We start from the raw sequence: 23,497 nt of genomic DNA, 5'->3' as shown, positions 1-23,497 counted from the left end.
CTGCACCACCTGACAGCGCTGTTGGCAAATATCAGGAAGGGGGAAATAAACCCGAAATGAGACATAGACATAACAATGCTGATGGAACGCAGTTACCACCTCAATTCACCTGTTGCGCTTCCTTTATGAATAGCAAACTGTGTTTCAGAGCAATTTGCGCCGGCATCGCGTCAGAAAAAGCAACGCAATCCCTTTGTGAATTCGCCCCTGCTTCTTCCAGTAGGAGGAACACACAAGGTCAGGAGTAGGAGGCTACCAATACATATATAATGTTTGATAATGTATGTAACTGGTGGATGTTTTATCCAAAAAATACTGTGAATGTACAGTATGTATTTAGTATGTGTGTTTCCAGTGGGAATCCAACCCCTTACCATAGCAGTATTAGTGCCATGCTCTACCACCATGTGCTGAGTGGTATCTACTGTATTCCATATGTAATCTCAAGTTTCAAGTTTGTTTATGAAATATCACAATAAAATACACATACTTTTTTACGGTGAAATGCTTTGTTCTGTATGAGCCTCTGAGAGTGTGCTTCATACAGTAAAAAAACGTAAGTAAGAAAGTAAGTAAAAAGTAAGTAAAAAAAAGTAAGTAAAGAGGAATATACAATATACTTAAGCATTACATCACGCGCAGGAGTGTGTTATACTCATTAGATCACGCCTAGGGTTGGTTGTTAGGCCCGACACGCAGAGGAGGGTCATTAGACCCCCCTAGGCGTGATCTAATGAGTATAACACACGACTTCAAGTGATATAATGCTTTTATACAATGGCCCAATTCACCCAACCTTATTGCTATACAATAAACACACAGTAATTGAAGCATAATGGAGATTTATTCACAAAACCATCCACAGAGAAAGTAGATCCAATAGTAGATCCAATAAAAAAAAAATCAATGGCCATCGACGACCACCCACCTAAAATACCCTTTTCCTGATTTTGGGGCAATTTTGAGATTTTTTTATAATGTTGCCCCTTTACATGTCTTCTTTTGATTTGATTTGATTTGATTTGAAATCTTTATTTCGAACATGCAATGAATACAAACAAACAATAACAAAAGCAAAACACAACTCAATCTACATGTTCGAAAAGGAGTAGGAAGAAGTATACAATTATTTAATCCTACCCCTTTTCCACTACTCAAATGAGTGTACTATTTAAAAACACAAAAAAGAAAAGAAAAAAAATATATATATATGTAAAACAAAAAACAAAAACTATATATGTAAAACATGAAAGAAATAAAAAAAAAAATGTAAACACCCGTGAATATAAAGTCCCTTCCTCATCCCTGTACCTTGTGAACATCATTTCCTTATACATCAGTTTGAATTGTCTCATGTTTGGACATTTCTTTAGCACCACATTTAGACTGTTCCACAGTTTCACTCCACATATCGAGATGCAGTGTCTTCTCATGGTACTGCGTACATTTAGCACTTTTAAATTGTGTTCTCCCCTCAGATTATAACCCCCCTTCCTATCAAAGAACAATTCTTGAATGTTTCTTGGAAGTGCATGACTTTTTGCTTTATACATTAATTGTGCCGTTTTAAATTCCACAAGATCATTTAACTTCAATGTCTTTGACTCCAAAAACAATATGTTAGTGTGATCACGATAACCTGCAATGTGAACTATCCTTATGGCCCTTTTTTGGAGTATAAAAGGTGGTTGTAGTGTAGACTTATAATTGTTTTCCCAGACTTCAGCACAGTAATTTAAATATGGTAAAACTAGTGAACAGTAGAGAATGTAGAGTGATTTTCTATCCAGAATGTGCTTTACTTTACTCATGACTGAAATGCTTCGTGAGAGTTTAGATTGGACATGTTTTATGTGAGGTTTCCAACAGATTTTATGGTCTATTATTACACCTAGGAATTTATTTTCATAAACTCTTTCAATAATCACATCATTTATTTTAACTTGTACCTGAGTATCCAATCTACAGTTTCCAAACAACATAATTTTAGTTTTGCTCAAGTTCAATGATAATTTGTTTCTATCAAACCATTCCTTCAATTTCTTCATTTCAGTCACAATTTCTTCAAACTAGTGACAAGAAAACTTAAAAAAAAACACATTTAGTTGCTTATTTTGCTTCATTTTGCATGATTGCATCCATAAAATGTGCACATATCGAATGGGGAAGTGCCTCATTTGCATATATAAACATACAATTCAGAAAACATGCAATATATTTTTTCTTAGTTTATATGTACATAACAAACTGGGAAAGTTTCATAGTGATATCTACTCAAATATATTTTTTGCCAATTAGGGGGTTGTGTTGTTTGTTACTAAACTGTTACTACTACTACTACATCATTATTATTATTATGTTATTATGTTATTCAGTTACCAGGCATGTGTTTAGGTTGTTTATTACTAATGGTTTGATTGGGTGTTGTGTTTGTAAATAGCGGTTTCAAATAAAAATGTATGGCATTTTACAATACGTGCACCACCGAGGCCACGGATCAGCTCCTTACAGTCTTCTGTCTGTGGTCTGTCAACGTGGCTTCATTGCTGGGTTAAGTACTTCTATTTTATTCACATAATATGCTTACTTCATATATCTACTCTATTCACACATATGCTTACCACTTGTATCTATTGCTATGTCCGCCCACTACAATCACGCGAGCTGTCTAACGCCTGTCCCGTCTCCCTGTCTCCCTGTGAGTTGCTGTCCCGGAGTGTTGACCGGAGTGTCGGACGTCCCGCGATGAAGGCCGGGAGGATGCGACCCTCTCTGCCTGCCCTCCTGTCTCCCTGTCTCCGGCGGTCTCGTAGTGGTGACCGGAGTGCTGGACGTCCTGCGATGATGTCGGGGAGGTTGCGACCCTCTCTGCGCCGCCCCCCATCTCCCTGTCTCCGGCTGTCTCGGAGCGATGACCGGAGTGTTGAACGTCCTGTGATTAAGACGGGGAGGACGCGACCCTCTTTGCGTCGCCCCTGTGCCTCAAATAGATTCGCTATCAGCTCTATTTTTAATCTTTCAAAATGTTCAGTTGCTATCGCTATCAGCTCTATCTTTAATTTTTCAAAATGTTCAGTTGCTATTGCATGCACTCATCTGTGTTTCACTACACACATGAGTGCATGCTTACCAACTGTTAGTCTGCAACACTACTATCACCGACATCTAAGAAGGGAGATCCCCCCTTGAATGGCCCTTCTAAGGTTTCTCTCCTCCACACTGCCTGTGGAGCATTTTTTCCCCTATTGTTAGGTTTTAGTGAGTTTTTCCTTACCTTCGCGTGGGGTATGTCTGGGGGAGTGCTTGCATTCATTCATTTATTTGCATTTATTTTAAATTTGTTGGACCTTATGGTGTTCTTGTTTTGTTCTTGACTTATTGTTATGTTTCTTCTTGACTTGTTTAAAGAAGACGTGTCCGGCCCATGGGGACATTAAAGTGTGTTGTCGGGCCTTACAAATACATTTGATTTGATTTGATTTATAATACAGAACTTTGAAGTCGTTTTCCCAAAGGGTAGACATGTACCATTTCCCTGCACACACCAAACTTTCCACCTTTATTCATATCTATATCCTGCTTTTTTGTGCCAAATGGTTTGTTGATATGTCATACATAGCCTGATTTACAGACAATACAAAACTTTAAAGGCGTTTTTCTCAAAACGAGATTTTATGAGTTTGTATTACATATAAAACAAAAAATCTCAATTTCTCTAGTACCTCCACACACCAAACTGGCCACGTTTCCTCCTATCCATATACCACAACTTTTTTCTAGAGGATTTTGATATATCACTCATCCAGATTTTTTGAAAATTTTATACAAAAAATTTATGCAAAATGTTTTTTTTTTATGACTAGGGGGTCATAAAAGGTAATATATTCCTGTTCGGGTGGCATATCAAAAAATCCTCTAGCTAAAAGTTCGGTATTTAATGTAGTAACATGAAAAACCATGAGAAAATATCTATATATCATAAATTTTTTTTAAATTTTGTTTGAGGTAACATGCAAAAAGGGGCCATTTTGAATAGACCACGCCCCTTTTTGGGTAATAAAATTATGCGACCAAAACATTTTTAATATTTTTTTTTTACTATTCTAAACAATTAAGATGTTTGCAAATGATTTCATCCTTTATTATTTTTGTCCCCTATCTAGGTGGGTGGTCTCCCCTTAAGTCCGCGATTTTTCTTTTGTTTCACAATGGGTCATGATCACCAATTACATAATCCAACATATGTGTAACGAACTAACATATTCCAGTTGACTATCTTTTTTGGATATTCATACTTCCATTTGTCTATCTATGGCGGACTCATTCAGACTCATTCAGAAAAAGAAAAAGAAAGTAATTCGGTTGTGGGAGGGATCTGGGGTCACGTGGAGTGTGTTATACATAAGGGATAATGCATAGCTACGAGGTCATTGTCGCAAAATAATTGACCGACACGGAGTTTAAAATACCGAGGCGCAGCGCCGAGGTGTTTTAAACGTCAGTGAAGGTAAATTATTTTGCGACAATGATCGAGTATAGCTATACATTATCCCGCTTATTACATGGCTAACTTACTAACAAATATACCTAATTCATTGTACACCATCGACAAGACGAGATCAAATGCAAACGCAGTTGTTCTGTGGCTCTGTCAGCCCAAATAAAGTGATTATTATTATCGGCAGTCGGCAGGTCTGTGGTCTGATTGCACTGATGACTGAGTGCAGCTGTGCATATGCTGAGCAGCACTGATACAGTGTTGTAGTGGGCTTGATTGCGAACAGCTGCGCACAGCGGTCATTATTGCTTGGCAGAGGTCCGTTATTGTGTGATAACGGACCTCTGACGCGCGCTATTGACCAATCACAAGCAAGCATTTCGGCGATTGTGAAAACGCCATGTAATAAGAAATAACAACGGCTAACTTGACTGTTTCAGCCAATCAGAATCAAGATATTTGCATGCCATTGTATAAAGTACAATATACAATCTAAAGTAGTAAAAAACCTTCTGTTTCATTACATGCAATATAATTTCACATCGTTTCATATCGTTGCATCATAATAATGCAGTTACCTGCATGATGGAGTGGTGTCCTACCAATTCCATCTGTGCCGTCTACAGGCAGACGTTCCTGCAGAATGAGAGAGGACACCGAAATACAAACAAGCTACTCAATAAAGATGCATCACAACTATGACCGTATTTAATGTACTGTTGACAGTGAGTCTGGTATTAAAGCTGATTATGATCTCTGTCTATTTCACCTGTAACAGCCTCTTCAAACACTCGTGCTGGCTGTTCTTGGCTGCCAGGTGAAGACCGCCAAAGCCTGGGGTCGATGAATGAATCCAGTTCAGGGAAGATGAGAGGAAGAGAGGAAGAGAGGAAGGGAGGAAGAGAGGATGAGAGGAAGAGAGGAAGGGAGGAAGAGAGGAAGAGAGGATGAGAGGAAGAGAGGAAGGGAGGAAGAGAGGAAGGGGGGGAGAGAGGAAAGGGGGAAGAGAGGAAGAGGAGAGAGGGAGAGATGGAGAGAGGAAGATAGGAGAGCGGAAGAGAGGAAAAGAAGAAGAGAAGAAGAGAGGAAGAGATGAGAGAGGAAGAGGGGACGAGAGGAAGAGATGAGAGGGGAAGAGAGAAGGGAGGAAGAGAGGAGAGATGGAGAGATGAGAGAGGAAGGGAGGAAGATAGGAAGAGTGGAGAGAGGAAGGGAGGAAGAGAGGAAGAGGAGAGAGTGAGAGATGGAGAGAGGAAGAGAGGAGAGAGGAAGAGAGGAGGGGAAGAGAGGAAAAGAAGAGAGGAAGAGATGAGAGGGGAAGAGAGAAAGGAGGAAGAGAGGAAGAGAGGAGGGGAAGAGAGGAAAAGAAGAGAGGAAGAGATGAGAGGGGAAGAGAGAAGGGAGGAAGAGAGGAAGAGAGGAGGGGAAGAGAGGAAAATAAGAGAAGAAGAAAGGAAGAGATGAGAGAGGAAGAGCGGAAGAGAGGATAAAGGAGGAGAGGAAGAGCGGAGAGAGAGGAAGAGGGGAGATACGACCAACGTCAGTGCTACAGTGTGTGTTTGACCCAACTGACTTAACGTGTTGTGAGACAATAAATGCTTCCTGGTGAGCAGCCTGTCCTACCAGCAGCATCCGTGATGTGGAGGTCGGCACCGTGAGCGATGATGACCTCCAGGCAGTCTAGATGACCCCGCGACACACACAGGTGGTACCTGCCAAAGGTACGGAGGATGTTATGCTACATGACAAGACAATACGACAATACACACAACGGGTCGGATGAAAGAGGACAAAAAACACAATGTTACCTATAAAGTATAATTTATATTCTGTCTTGGTAAATGTTATCCCGTCCATAGCTCTGTGTTAAATACATTATTCTCTGTACACAGCCTTGACTAGTTAATATAGTTTAACTGGTATACAGCTCAGACACTGGGGCAACAGTCTGACAGTGTTTCTTAAAACAACAGCCAAAGGGCCAGGAGGAGATATGACATTTGGCCTTGTCTCCAGTTCTTGTGTGAGACACAACAAAGCCCCTAGACCCATCTTTTGTTTTCATTTTCTCACTAGGGCATTTTTAGTTTACCTTTCTTGTCAGATCTGTTATTAATTTTGACGTCATGTCAACTTTGTACTTAAGTAAGTAAGTAAGTAAGTAAGTAAGTAAGTAAGTAAGTAAGTAAGTAAGTAAGTAAGTAAAGTTTATTTATATAGCACCTTTCACAGACCAGGGTCACAAAGTGCTTCACATAGTAAAAACATCAATACAATGCAAAAGATAGCAGCATGGTAAAAGAAAATAATAAAAAAAAACGTGAAAGATCAGGAAAACCAAAACAGATAAAAAAGACATAAAAGATTTACACAGAGCATAATTCGCCAAACGCCTGTTTAAACAGCACAGTCTTTAGCTGCTTTTTAAAAGTGTTTACAGAGACCACAGATCTAAGGTCCAAGGGCAGAGCATTCCATAGCCTGTTGGCACGGTTTCGAATGCTCGTCCCCTTTTGTTTTCAATCTAGCCCGGGGGAAAGCCAATGGTAAGTCTGACCTGGGCCCCGTTCCCCGTACCTGGATAACTGAGTTAGCCGGATAACTTTCGGTTAAGTCTGACTTAAGCCGGACTTTCCCGTTCCCCGTACCTGGATTGTCCAAATCACCATGACAACAGATCCAAAAGTTTGAGCCTGGTCGAGAGCAGGGTTAAGTTCAAGTTAGCCGGATGAAGCACAGCCACGCCCCCGCAAAGAAGTGACAGCTCTTTCCTGAAATTATTCCCACAGTCTAGGATCTGCTTTATACCATTCTGAATTACGTTTTTGTGCTCCATTCTTCCAGAGGGGGCTTTTGAAATGTAAAATAGACCCAAAATGCTGATACTAAATTCACTTTGTCCTAAATAATGCACGTTATATATACCGTGGCGCTCGCTCGGTGCGATGTACACATTATGTGGTTATTTTAACAACGCGCAGCATTGCAAATGTGAATCCCGCGGGGATATTTTTAATGATTGAAACCTATCGCTCGTTTGGCTCTGATTCCTTTCATATTCTCCGCTGTGGATGTTTAATGGAGCGCCTGGATTGTGTTTCATTCAAGCATAAAATTGAAGTGTCTATGCGTGGATTGTGGATCTTGTCTCGTTCATTAATGTATAAACAATGAATTTATCCCATCTGGCACAGTGGCGCAGCGGTAGTGCTCAATCCTGGCAACCCAGCGACCGGTGTTCGAAACCCCGTGTTTCCAATATAATTTTTTGGAATATAATATTAATGATTATACGCCAAAGTAGCCTAGTTTTAAGTTAAAATATTATAAATCTACATGCATTGAGGATGTCATTCTTTATATAGCTCTCAACGTGCACCAAATTGAATTATTCCTACATCGCAAAAAGAAGGGAAAGACTAGGTTTCGAACCCCGGTCGTCTGCGTGAAAGTCAAAAGAAGAACCCGTTACACCACAGTGGAGATAAGTAAAAGATCGACCATACATCAATCAATGGGAAGAGAGCCGTATCGTTATTTTGTATAACAGTTTAACTAATTATTTTCGCTAGCAAGATCTCATTTGATTATTCAATCCAGCAGGCAAGTTTAAAGAAATATAATCTGATTGATTGAGGTAATGAGGGACTTAAAATTAGCCTATAGATAACGCATTTAACTTGTCGGCGAGGCGATTGAGCCGTACTGCAATATGTTAATAAAGTTTTAAATCAATTAATCAATCAATGCCGCTAGAGAATCAGGATCTCTGCTATCGATACGTGCTGGCTTTTCAACTGGAGCGGCCGCGCGCACTTATCCTGGGTCTCAAGTCTGGCTTGAGTTAACGAGACTGAATCCACCTTCGAGGAACAGGAAAATCCCGGCTTCAAACATCGGGTTAACTGAATCTGGATAATGACATCTTGATCGACTTAGTTGAACCAGCTCTTTGTCACTTTCTGGTCAGACGCTCATGTGTCTCCGATTATAAACTGATCATACTCTTTCTGTGGCCATAGAAATAAACTATGTTCTATTTTTATACAATTTGACTCATTTGAATGTCTAGCAGTTCACTGTCATGGCTGATTTAAAATATTCCACAACAGTTCTTTATGAGAAGGTTGGTTGGTCCTCGCTGGCGCAACAAACACTTGTATTTGTACATTTGTAAGGCCCTTATTGGTAAGCTATCTCCTTATACTACAGCATTATTGGTAAGCTACCTCCTTATACTACATCATTATTGGTAAGCTATCTCCTTATACTACATCATTATTGGTAAGCTACCTCCTTATACTAGATCATTATTGGTAAGCTACCTCCTTATACTACATCATTATTGGTAAGCTACCTCCTTATACTAGATCATTATTGGTAAGCTACCTCCTTATACTAGATCATTATTGGTAAGCTACCTCCTTATACTACATCATTATTGGTAAGCTACCTCCTTATACTAGATCATTATTGGTAAGCTACCTCCTTATACTACATCATTATTGGTAAGCTACCTCCTTATACTACATCATTATTGGTAAGCTACCTCCGTATACTAGATCATTATTGGTAAGCTACCTCCTTATACTACATCATTATTGGTAAGCTACCTCCTTATACTACATTATTATTGGTAAGCTACCTCCTTATACTACATCATTATTGGTAAGCTACCTCCTTATACTACATCATTATTGGTAAGCTACCTCCTTAAGGCCTGATGTCTGACTAGCTGATGTTTAACTTGTCCCTGTGTGTGTCCAGTCATTTTCGACTAGCAAACGTTGTATTTAACGTTACCTCAGGATACCATTGTATTTAGTTGGTTAGCTATGTAGCTAATGTGGATAGCATTTTGAATAGCACCAATGCTAGCTGGCTGGCTACAGCTTTATTTACTAAATTATGGAGGCTTTTTAATCGTCAAGGTAAGAGAGGATTTGTCATGATCAACTGAAGGCGTATGCTATGGAACAATATGTGCTTGGGTTTTCAGAAAAAGGCCAGCTATGCTATGTGATGCTAATTATTTAGCATCAACGCTGGCTGGCTACAACAATGGAGGATGGTATTCTCTGCGGGACCAATATTATTCTATGACAGCCCCGCCCCCATTCGCTAACCAACCAATCACTGCTACGCAATATCAACGCAACGGTTGTTTAGATTAGATTTTGGAGACAGGTACACAACGTCCTCGCAACACAGTCTACAAGACCCTCTGCAACAACCGCGTTGAAATCGCGCTGATGTTGTGTTGAAGTTGCTTTGAAGTTGCTGTAGCATGTAGAGGCCTTTATACTACATCATTATTGGTAAGCTACCTCCTTATACTACATCATTATTGGTAAGCTACCTCCTTATACTACAGCATTATTGGTAAGCTACCTCCTTATACTACATCATTATTGGTAAGCTACCTCCTTATACTACATCATTATTGGTAAGCTACCTCCTTATACTACATCATTATTGGTAAGCTACCTCCTTATACTACATCATTATTGGTAAGCTACCTCCGTATACTACATCATTATTGGTAAGCTATCTTATACTACATCATTATTGGTAAGCTACCTCCTTATACAACATCATTATTGGTAAGCTACCTACTTATACTACATCATTATTGGTAAGCTACCTCCTTATACAACATCATTATTGGTAAGCTACCTCCTTATATTAGATCATTATTGGTAAGCTACCTCCTTATACTACATCATTATTGGTAAGCTACCTCCTTATACTACAGCATTATTGGTAAGCTGCCTCCTTATACTACATCATTATTGGTAAGCTACCTCCTTATACTACATCATTATTGGTAAGCTACCTCCTTATACTACATCATTATTGGTAAGCTACCTCCTTATACTACATCATTATTGGAATGGATTTTGGTACCTATGAATCTGACGGGCTGGTCCTTAAGGTCCAGCTTGCTCTTGAACAGGGTAAATCTGTATTTTGCTATGATGCTCCCCAGCTCAGTCCTTAATAAAGCTTGAGATTCGCCCCTCTGTTGCAGAGTTTAAAACCTTGATCTCCAACCTTTGTCAATGCATTTGTACGTGTTTTAATTGATTGTTATCATTATGTGTGTTATTGTTGTGATTTTATATTCTGTGTGGTTTCATATGTCTTTTGCTTTGCTTATTATTTCTGTATGTTCACTCAACGATGTGACTGTAAATGAGGGAAACCTCAGTTACCTTTAGAGTTTAAATAAAGTTAAAAAATAAAAAACTTTAGAAACTTGCTTTATTTTTTTAAAACATTAGTATTATAGATAGGGTTGGGTACCTTTCACATTTGAACCGGTACCTGTGAATCGACACAGTTTTTTGGTACTTTAGTCTCTAAAAATGTAATCTACCTACCTCAGTTCCAGAGTACAAGTACCTCAAAATCCAAACTTCAAATAACCACACTTTCGACAGTTTTCGGCTTGCCATTGCCCCGACTGCTTTGTTGTTGAATCAAGTCAAATCCTAGGTAAGCGTATATTGTGCGCGTGAACGTTGACGTGAACGTGCGGCACACTTCATAGGTTTCGTTTAGCGGTAAAGATTTTTTTTTTCTTTTTGTTTTTTACAAAATGTGGCACCGACGGATCTCACGTGAATCGGTACTCGGTAGTACTAACCGCCGTAATTCGGTATACGGTACCTTTAAAAGTACCTAATTCGGTACCCATCCCTAAATATAGACCTATTTATGGAGAGTGGTACTTGTAGTCTGTTGTGGTCGTCACTGTGTACGGTATCTGTCTCTGTTATCACTGAACCACGTGAGCCATATGAGTCTGTCATACTGTCTCATTTGACTATCTATTCTATTCTACTATTTTATTGCACTGTATTATTTACTCTGTCTATTACTTTTTACTACAGGTTCAAAACGGTCAGGTATTAAACTGTGTGGGTATCAAACAAGAAACACTGTCAGGCTTTAAAACTGTGTAGGACCCAGGCCTAGAACTGCACCCTGAGAGAGGGAACTGCACCCTGAGAGAGGGAACTGCGCCCTGAGAGAGGGAACTGCACCCTGAGAGAGGGAACTTTACTGCACCCTGAGAGAGGGAACTGCACCCTGCGAGAGGGAACTGCACCCTGAGAGAGGGAACTGCACCCTGAGAGAGGGAACTGCGCCCTGAGAGAGGGAACTGCACCCTGAGAGAGGGAACTGCACCCTGAGAGAGGGAACTGCACCCTGAGAGAGGGAACTGAGAGAGGGAACTGCACCCTGAAGGAGGGAACTGCACCCTGAGAGAGGGAACTGAGAGAGGGAACTGCACCCTGAAGGAGGGAACTGCACCCTGAGAGAGGGAACTGCACCCTGAGAGAGGGAACTGCGCCCTGAGAGAGGGAACTGCACCCTGAAGGAGGGAACTGCACCCTGAGAGAGGGAACTGCACCCTGAGAGAGGGAACTGCACCCTGAGAGAGGGAACTGCACCCTGAGAGAGGGAACTTTACTGCACCCTGAGAGAGGGAACTGAGAGAGGGAACTGCGCCCTGAGAGAGGGAACTGCGCCCTAAGAGAGGGAACTGAGAGAGGGAACTGCGCCCTGAGAGAGGGAACTGCGCCCTGAGAGAGGGAACTGCGCCCTAAGAGAGGGAACTGAGAGAGGGAACTGCGCCCTAAGAGAGGGAACTGAGAGAGGGAACTGCGCCCTGAGAGAGGGAATTGAGAGAGGGAACTGCGCCCTGAGAGAGGGAACTGCACCCTGAGAGAGGGAACTGCGCCCTGAGAGAGGGAACTGAGAGAGGGAACTGCGCCCTGAGAGAGGGAACTGCGCCCTGAGAGAGGGAACTGAGAGAGGGAACTGCGCCCTGAGAGAGGGAACTGCGCCCTGAGAGAGGGAACTGCACCCTGAGAGAGGGAACTGCACCCTGAGAGAGGGAACTGCACCCTGAGAGAGGGAACTGCACCCTGAGAGAGGAAACTGCGGGAGGTTTGGCCTGGGTGGGAGGTTCGAAGGGTTAAAGTGGGTATCAAACAGGAGGGGAGACTGTCAAGTTTTAAACTGTGGATACCAAACAGAGAAGGCAAAGACGACTTTGAACTGTTAAACAGTAATCCAGAACTATTTTATTGATCTCTGCACTTTATGTGCTCATTTTATGTCTATTCTATTCTACTATTTTATTGCACTGCACTATTGCACTTTTATTCACATTTTACTCTGTCTATTTTATTTTACTCTTTTTATTATTGTCTATTTAAAACTGAATCAACCCACAAACAAGGTGGCCTGTTGGGATGTTAGATCCTAATGTGAAAAACTGTGATTTTATATGTCTGCACTTTATGTGCTCATTTTATGCCCGTTTTCTGTTGCGAAGCACTTTGAGCTGCAGTTTCTGTATGAAAGGTGCTATACAAATAAAATGTATTATTATTATTATTATTATTAATGTGTACCGATGTCAGACACGTTCATGTGAATCCTGTGTGAATGAATGAATGAATGAAAACTTTATTTAACAGATTGCAGAATGGGTACAATACAGTACGGCTCAATATGTCTGAACTGTTTCTGGTGTGGATTGACGGATGAGTGGAGAAAACGAATGAACTCACGCTGACTTGCCCTCAGCGTCCAGCTTGGTGGGGCAGAGGCCCTTCTTGGCGATGAGGGAGGAAACTTTATCGGGTTCATTGTGTTCCACGGCCTGCAGGAGCCTCTCATCGGTCTTACTCCAGTCCTGGCTCTGTGGGGGGGTGGGGGGGTGGGGGGGGGATGATGGACAACAGGAGAGGTCACAGCCCTGACCACTACAATGGAAACTGACACCGCAGCCCTTAGGCCATGCAAAATTAATTGTTTGGTTCCGGTTGCCGACCGACCCTGCCGATTTAGGTGGGACCCACATTTATTTTATGAGTTAATAAAAAAGATATATAAAAAAAAATTACTACATTTTTTTTTTTTTTTTTTTTTTTAACAATACAGTTTTGTTAAATCTTAGTAAAAAAGTGCGGTCCATGTCAATAATGAGAATATTTAAAAAGCAAGTATTTCACAATATTTGCACAGCTCTCTGACGTCAGGATATTTAGTGAGTAGTATTTAGGAGTGGCATTTTTAATACTACTACTTTTTTACATTGTACTTTTGTAGTACAGTGTCTTTGTATTGTAACCTTTAGTATTATGGATATTAAACATGTTGGCAGAGTACATGCATCCATGTTGTCGTGAAGATTTTAATTAAATAAAACAATTCCCTATCCATAGTCGCCGTGGGATTTTTTTTTATTTAAATTTAAATTAAATAAATCCCCTACCTACCCATGGCCTTAACTGACAACCAACAGGAACCAAACAATTTATTTTGTTAGGCCTTATCTCATAACATAGAGACTAAGGCTGGCCGATTAATCGGGTTTAAATTTCAATTATGATTTTTGGCTTCCCTGGATCATGAAGACAAGATAGTTGAGATAAAACTATTACTAACTATTAACACGCATGCCTGGTTGCTCTCGTTTTGTCTTGTGTTGTAAATGCAGCACACCCTTCCTTCACAGCGGTGCACTCCACCCCCCCCCCCTTCCCCCTTCCCAAACAGTAGTTTTTAAACGTCTTTGGTAACTTGTAGAAGATGACAGAAAGGCAGCCTTTGTTCGAGAAGAAAGGTCAAACAAATTCAGTCTTCGTCACACAATGTTCTCAAGTCATTGAGTAATTGTGTTTAATAATCACGATTTCAATGTCAATCAGAATAATCGTGATGATTTTTGCCATAATCGATCAGCCCCTAATACAGATCCGATGAACGGAATATTACTTCAGTGGAGCAGTCGCTGGTCAAGAGTGATGCGTCATCCATAAACATTTATGAAAGTCATTGACGTCCACGTAATAAAGATTTTTAATATCACTCTGTGCCAAAACAGGGGCGTTTCTATCAATACTTCTTCCAGGAGGGATCGCAAAGTGATGGATAATGAAAAAAAAAAAAAAAAAAAAAGGGAAAGCTATTCATTCATTCAATTATTTTGATCAAATGGATCAAATTGACCATTCTGACAGATAGAGAGAATACCTACTGCTGGTAACGGCAGCAAACTGAGACAGGCACAGAGGCGGTTGAGAACGCTCAACCCTGGCTTGTGTGGCTCCATGCAGCTTGGAGAGCACCACACACACACACACACACACACGCACACACGCACACACGCACACACACACACACACACACGCACACGCACACACGCACACACACACACACACACAGTGTGTTCTCACGGACTAAACACACATGAACATACACACCAGTACATACACAGAATCTCTGTTTGACTACATGAACAAAGACAATACCATAGACTCTGTGTACAGTACAATAATGCACAATACACAGTACAATACAAACTTGCCTTGGCTCAATAACAGACATACACACATACCGGTATATAGGCTAACAAACACTAGAGAACTCAACTACCCATGAGCCTCTATGAGACGCCCCATAGTGCCCATGAATACAGATTTATATCTATAGTATAGTGCTATATTTAGAGACGCTTTATGCTATCAAAAGAAGACTACGTGTCAAAACAGCCTCGAAGGTACATTACACTTACGCTTAAGTAAACGTATACATTGGATACGGAACACATTCACTCGCGCACACAAACATGATCACTTCTCCTCCGGCCTGTCCGCTCCCTGCGCAGCGCTTTCACAGCCAAAACACAGTCCCCTCTTCCTATAGCTTCTGCGGCTAGCAGGGATATACAGTCTGTCCCACCGACGAACCACACTTATACACACATTATATACACACACACACACACACACACACCACCACCGTCATCCCTCTCTGTCTCTCTCACTCCTCCTCCTTCTCTATACCTTGCTTCCTCTCCTCTCCCCTCTTCATTAGCTTAAGTCAGGTCTGTGCCCCTCTCACCCCACACCACCCCTGGCAGAGTCACTGTATGTATCCACTCTCTGCAGCTACTGTATAGGCTGAGGCTGTAGGAGGACTCAGCAGAATTAAAGGAGAAACAAGCCAGCTGGCTGTGCTCTGCTCTACTCTGCTCTGCTCTGCTCTACTCTGCTGTGCTCTGCTCTACTCTACTCTGCTCTACTCTGCTCTACTCTGCTCTACTCTGCTCTACTCTGCTCTGCTCTACTCTACTCTGCTGTGCTCTGCTCTACTCTACTCTGCTCTACTCTACTCTGCTGTGCTCTGCTCTACTCTACTCTGCTCTACTCTGCTCTACTCTGCTCTACTCTGCTCTACTCTGCTCTACTCTGCTCTGCTCTACTCTGCTCTGCTCTGCTCTACTCTGCTCTACTATGCTCTGCTCTACTCTGCTCTGCTCTACTCTGCTGTGCTCTGCTCTACTCTACTCTGCTCTACTCTGCTCTACTCTGCTCTACTCTGCTCTGCTCTACTCTGCTCTGCTCTACTCTACTCTGCTCTGCTCTACTCTGCTCTGCTCTACTCTGCTCTGCTCTGCTCTACTCTGCTGTGCTGTGCTCTGCTCTACTCTACTCTGCTCTGCTCTACTCTACTCTGCTCTACTCTGCTCTGCTCTGCTCTACTCTACTCTACTCTGCTCTGCTCTACTCTACTCTGCTGTGCTGTGCTCTGCTCTACTCTACTCTGCTCTACTCTGCTCTGCTCTGCTCTACTCTGCTGTGCTGTGCTCTGCTCTACTCTACTCTGCTCTACTCTGCTCTGCTCTACTCTGCTCTACTCTGCTCTACTCTGCTCTGCTCTGCTCTGCTCTACTCTGCTCTGCTCTGCTCTACTCTGCTCTGCTCTGCTCTACTCTGCTGTGCTCTGCTCTACTCTACTCTGCTCTACTCTGCTCTGCTCTGCTCTACTCTGCTCTACTCTGCTCTACTCTGCTCTGCTCTACTCTGCTCTGCTCTGCTCTGCTCTGCTCTACTCTGCTCTGCTCTGCTCTGCTCTACTCTGCTCTACTCTGCTCTGCTCTGCTCTGCTCTACTCTGCTCTGCTCTACTCTGCTCTGCTCTACTCTGCTCTACTCTGCTCTACTCTGCTCTGCTCTGCTCTACTCTGCTCTACTCTATTCTACTCTGCTCTGCTCTACTCTGCTCTGCTCTACTCTTCTCTACTCTGCTCTACTCTGCTCTACTCTTCTCTACTCTACTCTACTCTACTCTGCTCTGCTCTACTCTTCTCTACTCTACTCTACTCTACTCTACTCTACTCTACTCTGCTCTGCTCTGCTCTGCTCTGCTCTGTTCTGCTCTACTCTACTCTACTCTGCTCTGCTCTACTCTGCTCTACTCTGCTCTGCTCTACTCTACTCTGCTCTACTCTACTCTACTCTACTCTACTCTACTCTACTCTACTCTGCTCCGCTCTGCTCTGCTCTGCTCTACTCTACTCTACTCTGCTCTACTCTACTCTACTCTGCTCTGCTCTACTCTACTCTGCTCTACTCTACTCTGCTCTGCTCTACTCTACTCTACTCTACTCTACTCTACTCTGCTCTGCTCTACTCTACTCTGCTCTACTCTGCTCTACTCTACTCTACTCTGCTCTGCTCTACTCTGCTCTGCTCTGCTCTACTCTACTCTGCTCTACTCTACTCTGCTCTACTCTACTCTACTCTACTCTGCTCTACTCTACTCTGCTCTACTCTACTCTACTCTGCTCTGCTCTACTCTGCTCTACTCTACTCTGCTCTGCTCTACTCTACTCTACTCTACTCTGCTCTGCTCTACTCTACTCTGTTCTACTCTGCTCTGCTCTGCTCTGCTCTACTCTACTCTTCTCTACTCAGCTCTGCTCTGCTCTACTCTGTTCTACTCTGCTCTACTCTACTCTGCTCTGCTCTACTCTACTCTGTTCTACTCTGCTCTACTCTGCTCTGCTCTACTCTGTTCTACTCTGCTCTACTCTACTCTGTTCTACTCTGCTCTGCTCTACTCTGTTCTACTCTGCTCTGCTCTACTCTACTCTACTCTGCTCTTCTCTACTCTGCTCTGCTCTGCTCTGCTCTGCTCTGCTCTACTCTGTTCTACTCTGCTCTACTCTACTCTGCTCTGCTCTACTCTACTCTGTTCTACTCTGCTCTACTCTACTCTACTCTGCTCTACTTGGTATTTCCAGGAAATGTGCTTCTTTTGTTGCCCGTCCCCTTTTATGTCAGATAGTGCAAAGTTTAGTTTTATGTCATCTTGACTATTGCTCTGCAATGTGGTTATCTGCTGCCAGTGGTGACCTCAGGAAGCTCCAGGTGGTCCAGAACAGGGCAGCACGGTTGGTACTGGGCTGCTCACTAAGGTCTAATGTGAGCCGTATGCATGCCCGCCTCTCTTGGCTTAACGTTGAAAATAGATTGTCTTTTAATATACTTGTGCTGTTCAAGTTGGTCATGAGCAGTAAAACTCCTGTTTTTATACATAATCAGATAGTTTTTAGTAATACTGTGCACGAGCATTACACTAGAGGTTCCAGTAGTGGGCAGCTTGAATTGCCAGGTCCTAAAACCAACGCTTTAAGGAGATCTTTTATTTTTAGAGCATTAACTCTTTGGAATGGCCTGCCTCGGAACCTCTGCTGCATTTACAGTAGATTCACTTTTAAAAAGAATCTTAAATTGTTTTTAAATAGTTTTTAACACTGTAAAGTAATTTTTTGTTTTTGTATTACACAAATGTAATTTTAGCTATATTAATTGTTACAGTAGGTTCATTATGCATTGTGTGTACTGACTTTTAATAATTTTGTTTTTTGCAATAGTGATTGTTTTTGTATGTTTTTTGTGTGTGGACCCCAGGAAGACTAGCTGGTTGCTATGGCACCAACTAATGGGGATCCTTAATAAAATAAAATAAAATCAAATCAAATACTCTGCTCTGCTCTACTCTGCTCTACTCTGCTCTACTCTGCTCTACTCTACTCTGCTCTGTTCTGCTCTGTTCTGCTCTGTTCTGCTCTACTCTACTCTACTCTACTCTGCTCTACTCTACTCTACTCTGCTCTACTCTACTCTGCTCTGTTCTGCTCTGCTCTGCTCTACTCTACTCTACTCTGCTCTGCTCTACTCTACTCTACTCTGCTCTGCTCTACTCTACTCTGCTCTGCTCTACTCTACTCTGCTCTGCTCTACTCTACTCTACTCTACTCTACTCTGCTCTGCTCTTCTCTACTCTGCTCTGCTCTGCTCTGCTCTGCTCTACTCTACTCTGATCTACTCTGCTCTGTTCTACTCTGATCTACTCTGCTCTGTTCTACTCTACTCTGCTCTACTCTGCTCTACTCTGCTCTACTCTGCTCTGCTCTACTCTACTCTGCTCTACTCTGCTCTGCTCTGCTCTGCTCTGTTCTGTTCTGCTCTGCTCTGTTCTGCTCTACTCTGTTCTGCTCTACTCTGTTCTGCTCTACTCTACTCTACTCTACTCTGCTCTGCTCTACTCTACTCTACTCTGTTCTACTCTACTCTACTCTACTCTGTTCTACTCTGCTCTGTTCTGCTCTGCTCTACTCTGCTCTTCTCTGCTCTACTCTACTCTACTCTACTCTACTCTGTTCTACTCTACTCTGCTCTGCTCTGCTCTGTTCTGCTCTGCTCTGCTCTACTCTGCTCTGCTCTGCTCTACTCTGCTCTTCTCTGCTCTACTCTACTCTACTCTACTCTGCTCTGCTCTGCTCTGTTCTGCTCTGCTCTGTTCTGCTCTACTCTGCTCTACTCTACTCTACTCTACTCTGCTCTGCTCTGCTCTGTTGCTCTGCTCTGCTGGGCTGTAATTCCCGGGGCAGATGGGGACATAGTGAAACATAGTGAAACACACAAGCTGAAACAGAAACAGCCATATTACGTCTGACCCCTGACATTGGTCACATATACTTAACAACAGGCATGTGACCAGGGTGGTCAATTATTACCAGCCACCAGCAACCAAACGCTGGGACATTTTGACGGTTCGCTGGTGGGTTTTATCTGCTCTTCGGTAGGTAAAAGACCAGGGCCCTCATTTATCAACGTGGCGTACGCACAGATATGTGCGTTACCCGTGCGTACGATAATTTCTAAGCAAAGTGTGGGATTTATCAATTTGAACTTGTGCTTGACTTTGTGCGTATATTTAAGCACAGGTCGGACCATGCGTAGCTGGCGCCCGTTGGTAGAATATATTATTACAACAAGGAAATAAGCTTCTGTGCATTAGTTTCAACAGTGGCATGTTCTGTATGAACCGTAATTCATTATAGTTCATTGTAAAATAGCAACAGTAGTGGTCAAAACCCAATAAATAGCATTTGGAATAATAGGTATTTTCTCTCAGAATGAATGCAGCATGGTTTATATAGCGTTATCGGAATATACGGGGTGTACTGACTGACTGCGCTCCGCTTACTGTAACTCAACTCGTTATTATTTTGTGCACAGACCGCAGAAACACGGGAACGTTTTGATTATATTTAAAAGGCTTTACGTTAAACGAAACAAGTGGAATTTCGAAGCTGTAAGCAGAATACAAGTCATATGAACACCCACGATATAGTGTTCGTCCCCCTTCCTACTGTATAAGAAAGAATAAAAAACGCATTGCAATGAGAACAGAGGGTGTATGTGTATTACAAAACCCTTGCAATAATGTGTCTTAAATGAATGAAAAGCATACATGCTCTGGACACAGAGCATATATCGTGTGGGTGATATGACTTGTATTATGCTTACAGAATTCCACGTATTTAGTTTTACAATGTCAACGCCTTTTAATATAAATCAAAACGTCCCCGTATTTCTGCAATCTATGCGCAAAATAATAAGGAGTTGAGGTAGATACACACTCAGAACGTATTACATGCTGGTATGCTGATAGAGTAAACTATTATATGAATATGAATATGATATGATATAAGGTATACACTGGTCCGTCGCATACACTGGTATGCGCAAGTTACTGTTGCATAATGTAGGCTATGGCTGCTATTATATGAAATTCATATAGGCTACCTAATAGTATATGATTTTTAGAGGCATCTATTTTGTTGTCCGTATTAGGCTAATACCGACAACAACATGGGGGGACCCTGATGTAAACAAGACAAACGTCTTTCTCTGGTCTGCATCCCCTTAACAATTGTGTGATTGAGCCATACTGTATTGTACCCATTCTGCAATCTGTTAAATAAAGTTTTCATTCATTCATTCATTCAAAATAGATGCCTCTAAAAATCATATTATAGCCAATCGAACACAACTAATAAAGGCATTCATATTACAGCACGGTTATAATGACACACACATGATGAATTGAAAATGGGGGACCCTGATGTAAACAAGACGAAAGTCTTTCTCTGGTCTGCATCCCCGTATGTATTGAGCTGTACTGTACTGTACCCATTCTGCAATCTGTTAATAAACCTTTCAATCAATCAATCAAACCACCAACGCCAAACAGTGGTCAACGAACGGTCTTTATTAGTATTTTGAGCTGTCCAGGCAGAATTGCAGCAATGGTCTTAGGGAGCCGTTGATATCTGACATCACCGTTTACAAGTCAGCCTTTTATTTATCCCATAACACGCGTTGTGTCTTCTTGGTTCGGCAGCGCCTCAGTGAACAATCTCCCGTGAAGTTTCTCAGAGTTCCGCTCTGGTCAGTCCATTATTTCACATCCCATGGGGGGTGTTTCATCACTTTCATGACCATATATGGATAATCATGCACGAGCATTGACGGTAGAACAAAAAGGTATTTATCAACACGGAGGAGCGTAGGACCTGTGTACGCACGGTTGATAGATCCCGTTTTTTTTGTGCGTGCACACATTCTAAATTCTGTGCTTACGTATGAAAATAGAATACTTTCTAAGAAAAATTGATAAATGAGGGCCCAGGCCGTTTTCTGTGCTGGAATTCAATTTTCCTGGTAGAATAATGGACATGTCTGGTATGAATCCACTAGCCTCTATATAGTATATAGGAATAGAATCGTCGCGGAATAGAGTCTATACGATTAATACCCTTAATGAGACACATGCAAGCACACATGCACACAGCATACACATAGTACACACACACAGCATACACCTAGTACACACAGCATACATAGTACACACATTATACACCTAGTACACACAGCATACACCTAGTACACACAGCATACACCTAGTACACACATTATACACCTAGTACACACAGCATACATAGTACACACAGCATACACCTAGTACACACAGTATACACCTAGTACACACAGCATACACCTAGTACACACAGGATACACCAAGTACACACAGCATACACATAGTACACACAGCACACACCTAGTACACACAGGATACACCAAGTACACACAGCATACACCTAGTACACACAGGATACACCAAGTACACACAGCATACACATAGTACACACAGCACACACCTAGTACACACATCATACACCTAGTACACACAGCATACACCTAGTACACACAGCACACACCTAGTACACACACCATACACCTAGTACACACAGCATACACCAAGTACACACAGCATACACCTAGTACACACACAGTATACACCTAGTACACACAGCACACACCTAGTACACACAGGATACACCTAGTACACACAGGATACACCAAGTACACACAGCATACACCTAGTACACACAGCACACACCTAGTACACACAGCACACACCTAGTACACACAGCACACACCTAGTACACACAGTATACACCTAGTACACACAGGATACATCTAGTACACACAGGATACACCTAGTACACACAGCACACACCTAGTACACACACCATACACCTAGTACACACAGGATACATCTAGTACACACAGGATACACCAAGTACACACAGCACACACCAAGTACACACAGCATACACCTAGTACACACAGCATACACCTAGTACACACACACAGCACACACCTAGTACACACAGCACACACCTAGTACACACAGGATACACCTAGTACACACAGGATACACATAGTACACACAGCACACACCTAGTACACACAGGATACACCTAGTACACACAGCACACACCTAGTACACACAGGATACACCTAGTACACACAGCATACACCTAGTACACACAGTATACACCTAGTACACACAGTATACACCTAGTACACACAGTATACACCTAGTACACACAGTATACACCTAGTACACACAGGATACACCAAGTACACACAGGATACACCTAGTACACACAGTATACATCTAGTACACACAGGATACACCAAGTACACACAGTATACACCTAGTACACACAGTATACATCTAGTACACACATTATACACCTAGTACACACAGTATACACATAGTACACACAGGATACACCTAGTACACACAGTATACACCTAGTACACACAGCATACACCTAGTACACACAGGATACACCTAGTACACACAGCACACACCTAGTACACACAGTATACATCTAGTACACACAGCACACACCTAGTACACACAGGATACACCCAGTACACACAGTATACACCTAGTACACACAGCACACACCTAGTACACACAGGAGACACCTAGTACACACCTAGTACACACAGGATACACAAAGTACACACAGCACACACCTAGTACACACAGCATACCTAGTACACACATAATACCTAGTACACACAGCACACACCTAGTACACACAGGATACACCTAGTACACACAGCATACACATAGTACACACATGATACACCTAGTACACACAGCACACACCTAGTACACACATCATACACCTAGTACACCTCAAAGGCGCTAAAAACAAAATTACAAACATCTCAAAACAAACTGGTCAGACTACTGCTTGACCTTACTCCTAGAACCCACCTCGCCCCTGCCCACTTTGACAACCTAGGATGGCTTAGAGTAGACGACAGAGTACAGCAACTTGCAATGGGCCTGGTCTACAAGATACACTACACGACCAAGGTACCCATGTACATGACAAAATACTTCCCAAAGGTCAGTGAATACCACGATCACAACACCAGAGGGAGCTCCACAAATCATGTTAAACCCAGAT

General features: G+C 42.2%; 1 protein-coding gene across 1 annotated transcript in view; it reads right to left on the bottom strand.

Annotated features, from left to right (window-relative positions):
* ankrd24 (ankyrin repeat domain 24) overlaps positions 1–23,497 on the bottom strand; it is a gene marked incomplete at its 5' end in the record, with an annotated part of 63,923 nt that overhangs the window by 37,817 nt on the left and 2,609 nt on the right. Inside the window, 4 exons of the mRNA XM_084311289.1 lie at positions 5,077–5,134; positions 5,268–5,332; positions 6,122–6,210; positions 13,087–13,217. Coding sequence (XP_084167415.1) covers positions 5,077–5,134; positions 5,268–5,332; positions 6,122–6,210; positions 13,087–13,217 — 343 coding nt within the window. The remainder of the gene's footprint in view (positions 1–5,076; positions 5,135–5,267; positions 5,333–6,121; positions 6,211–13,086; positions 13,218–23,497) is intronic.

This window comes from Notolepis coatsorum, assembly GCF_963971535.1.
Source record: "Notolepis coatsorum genome assembly, chromosome: 3".
NCBI lineage: Eukaryota > Metazoa > Chordata > Actinopteri > Aulopiformes > Paralepididae > Notolepis > Notolepis coatsorum.
Note: the sequence above shows the minus strand (reverse complement) of the source record. Positions and strands in the feature narration are given on the sequence as shown.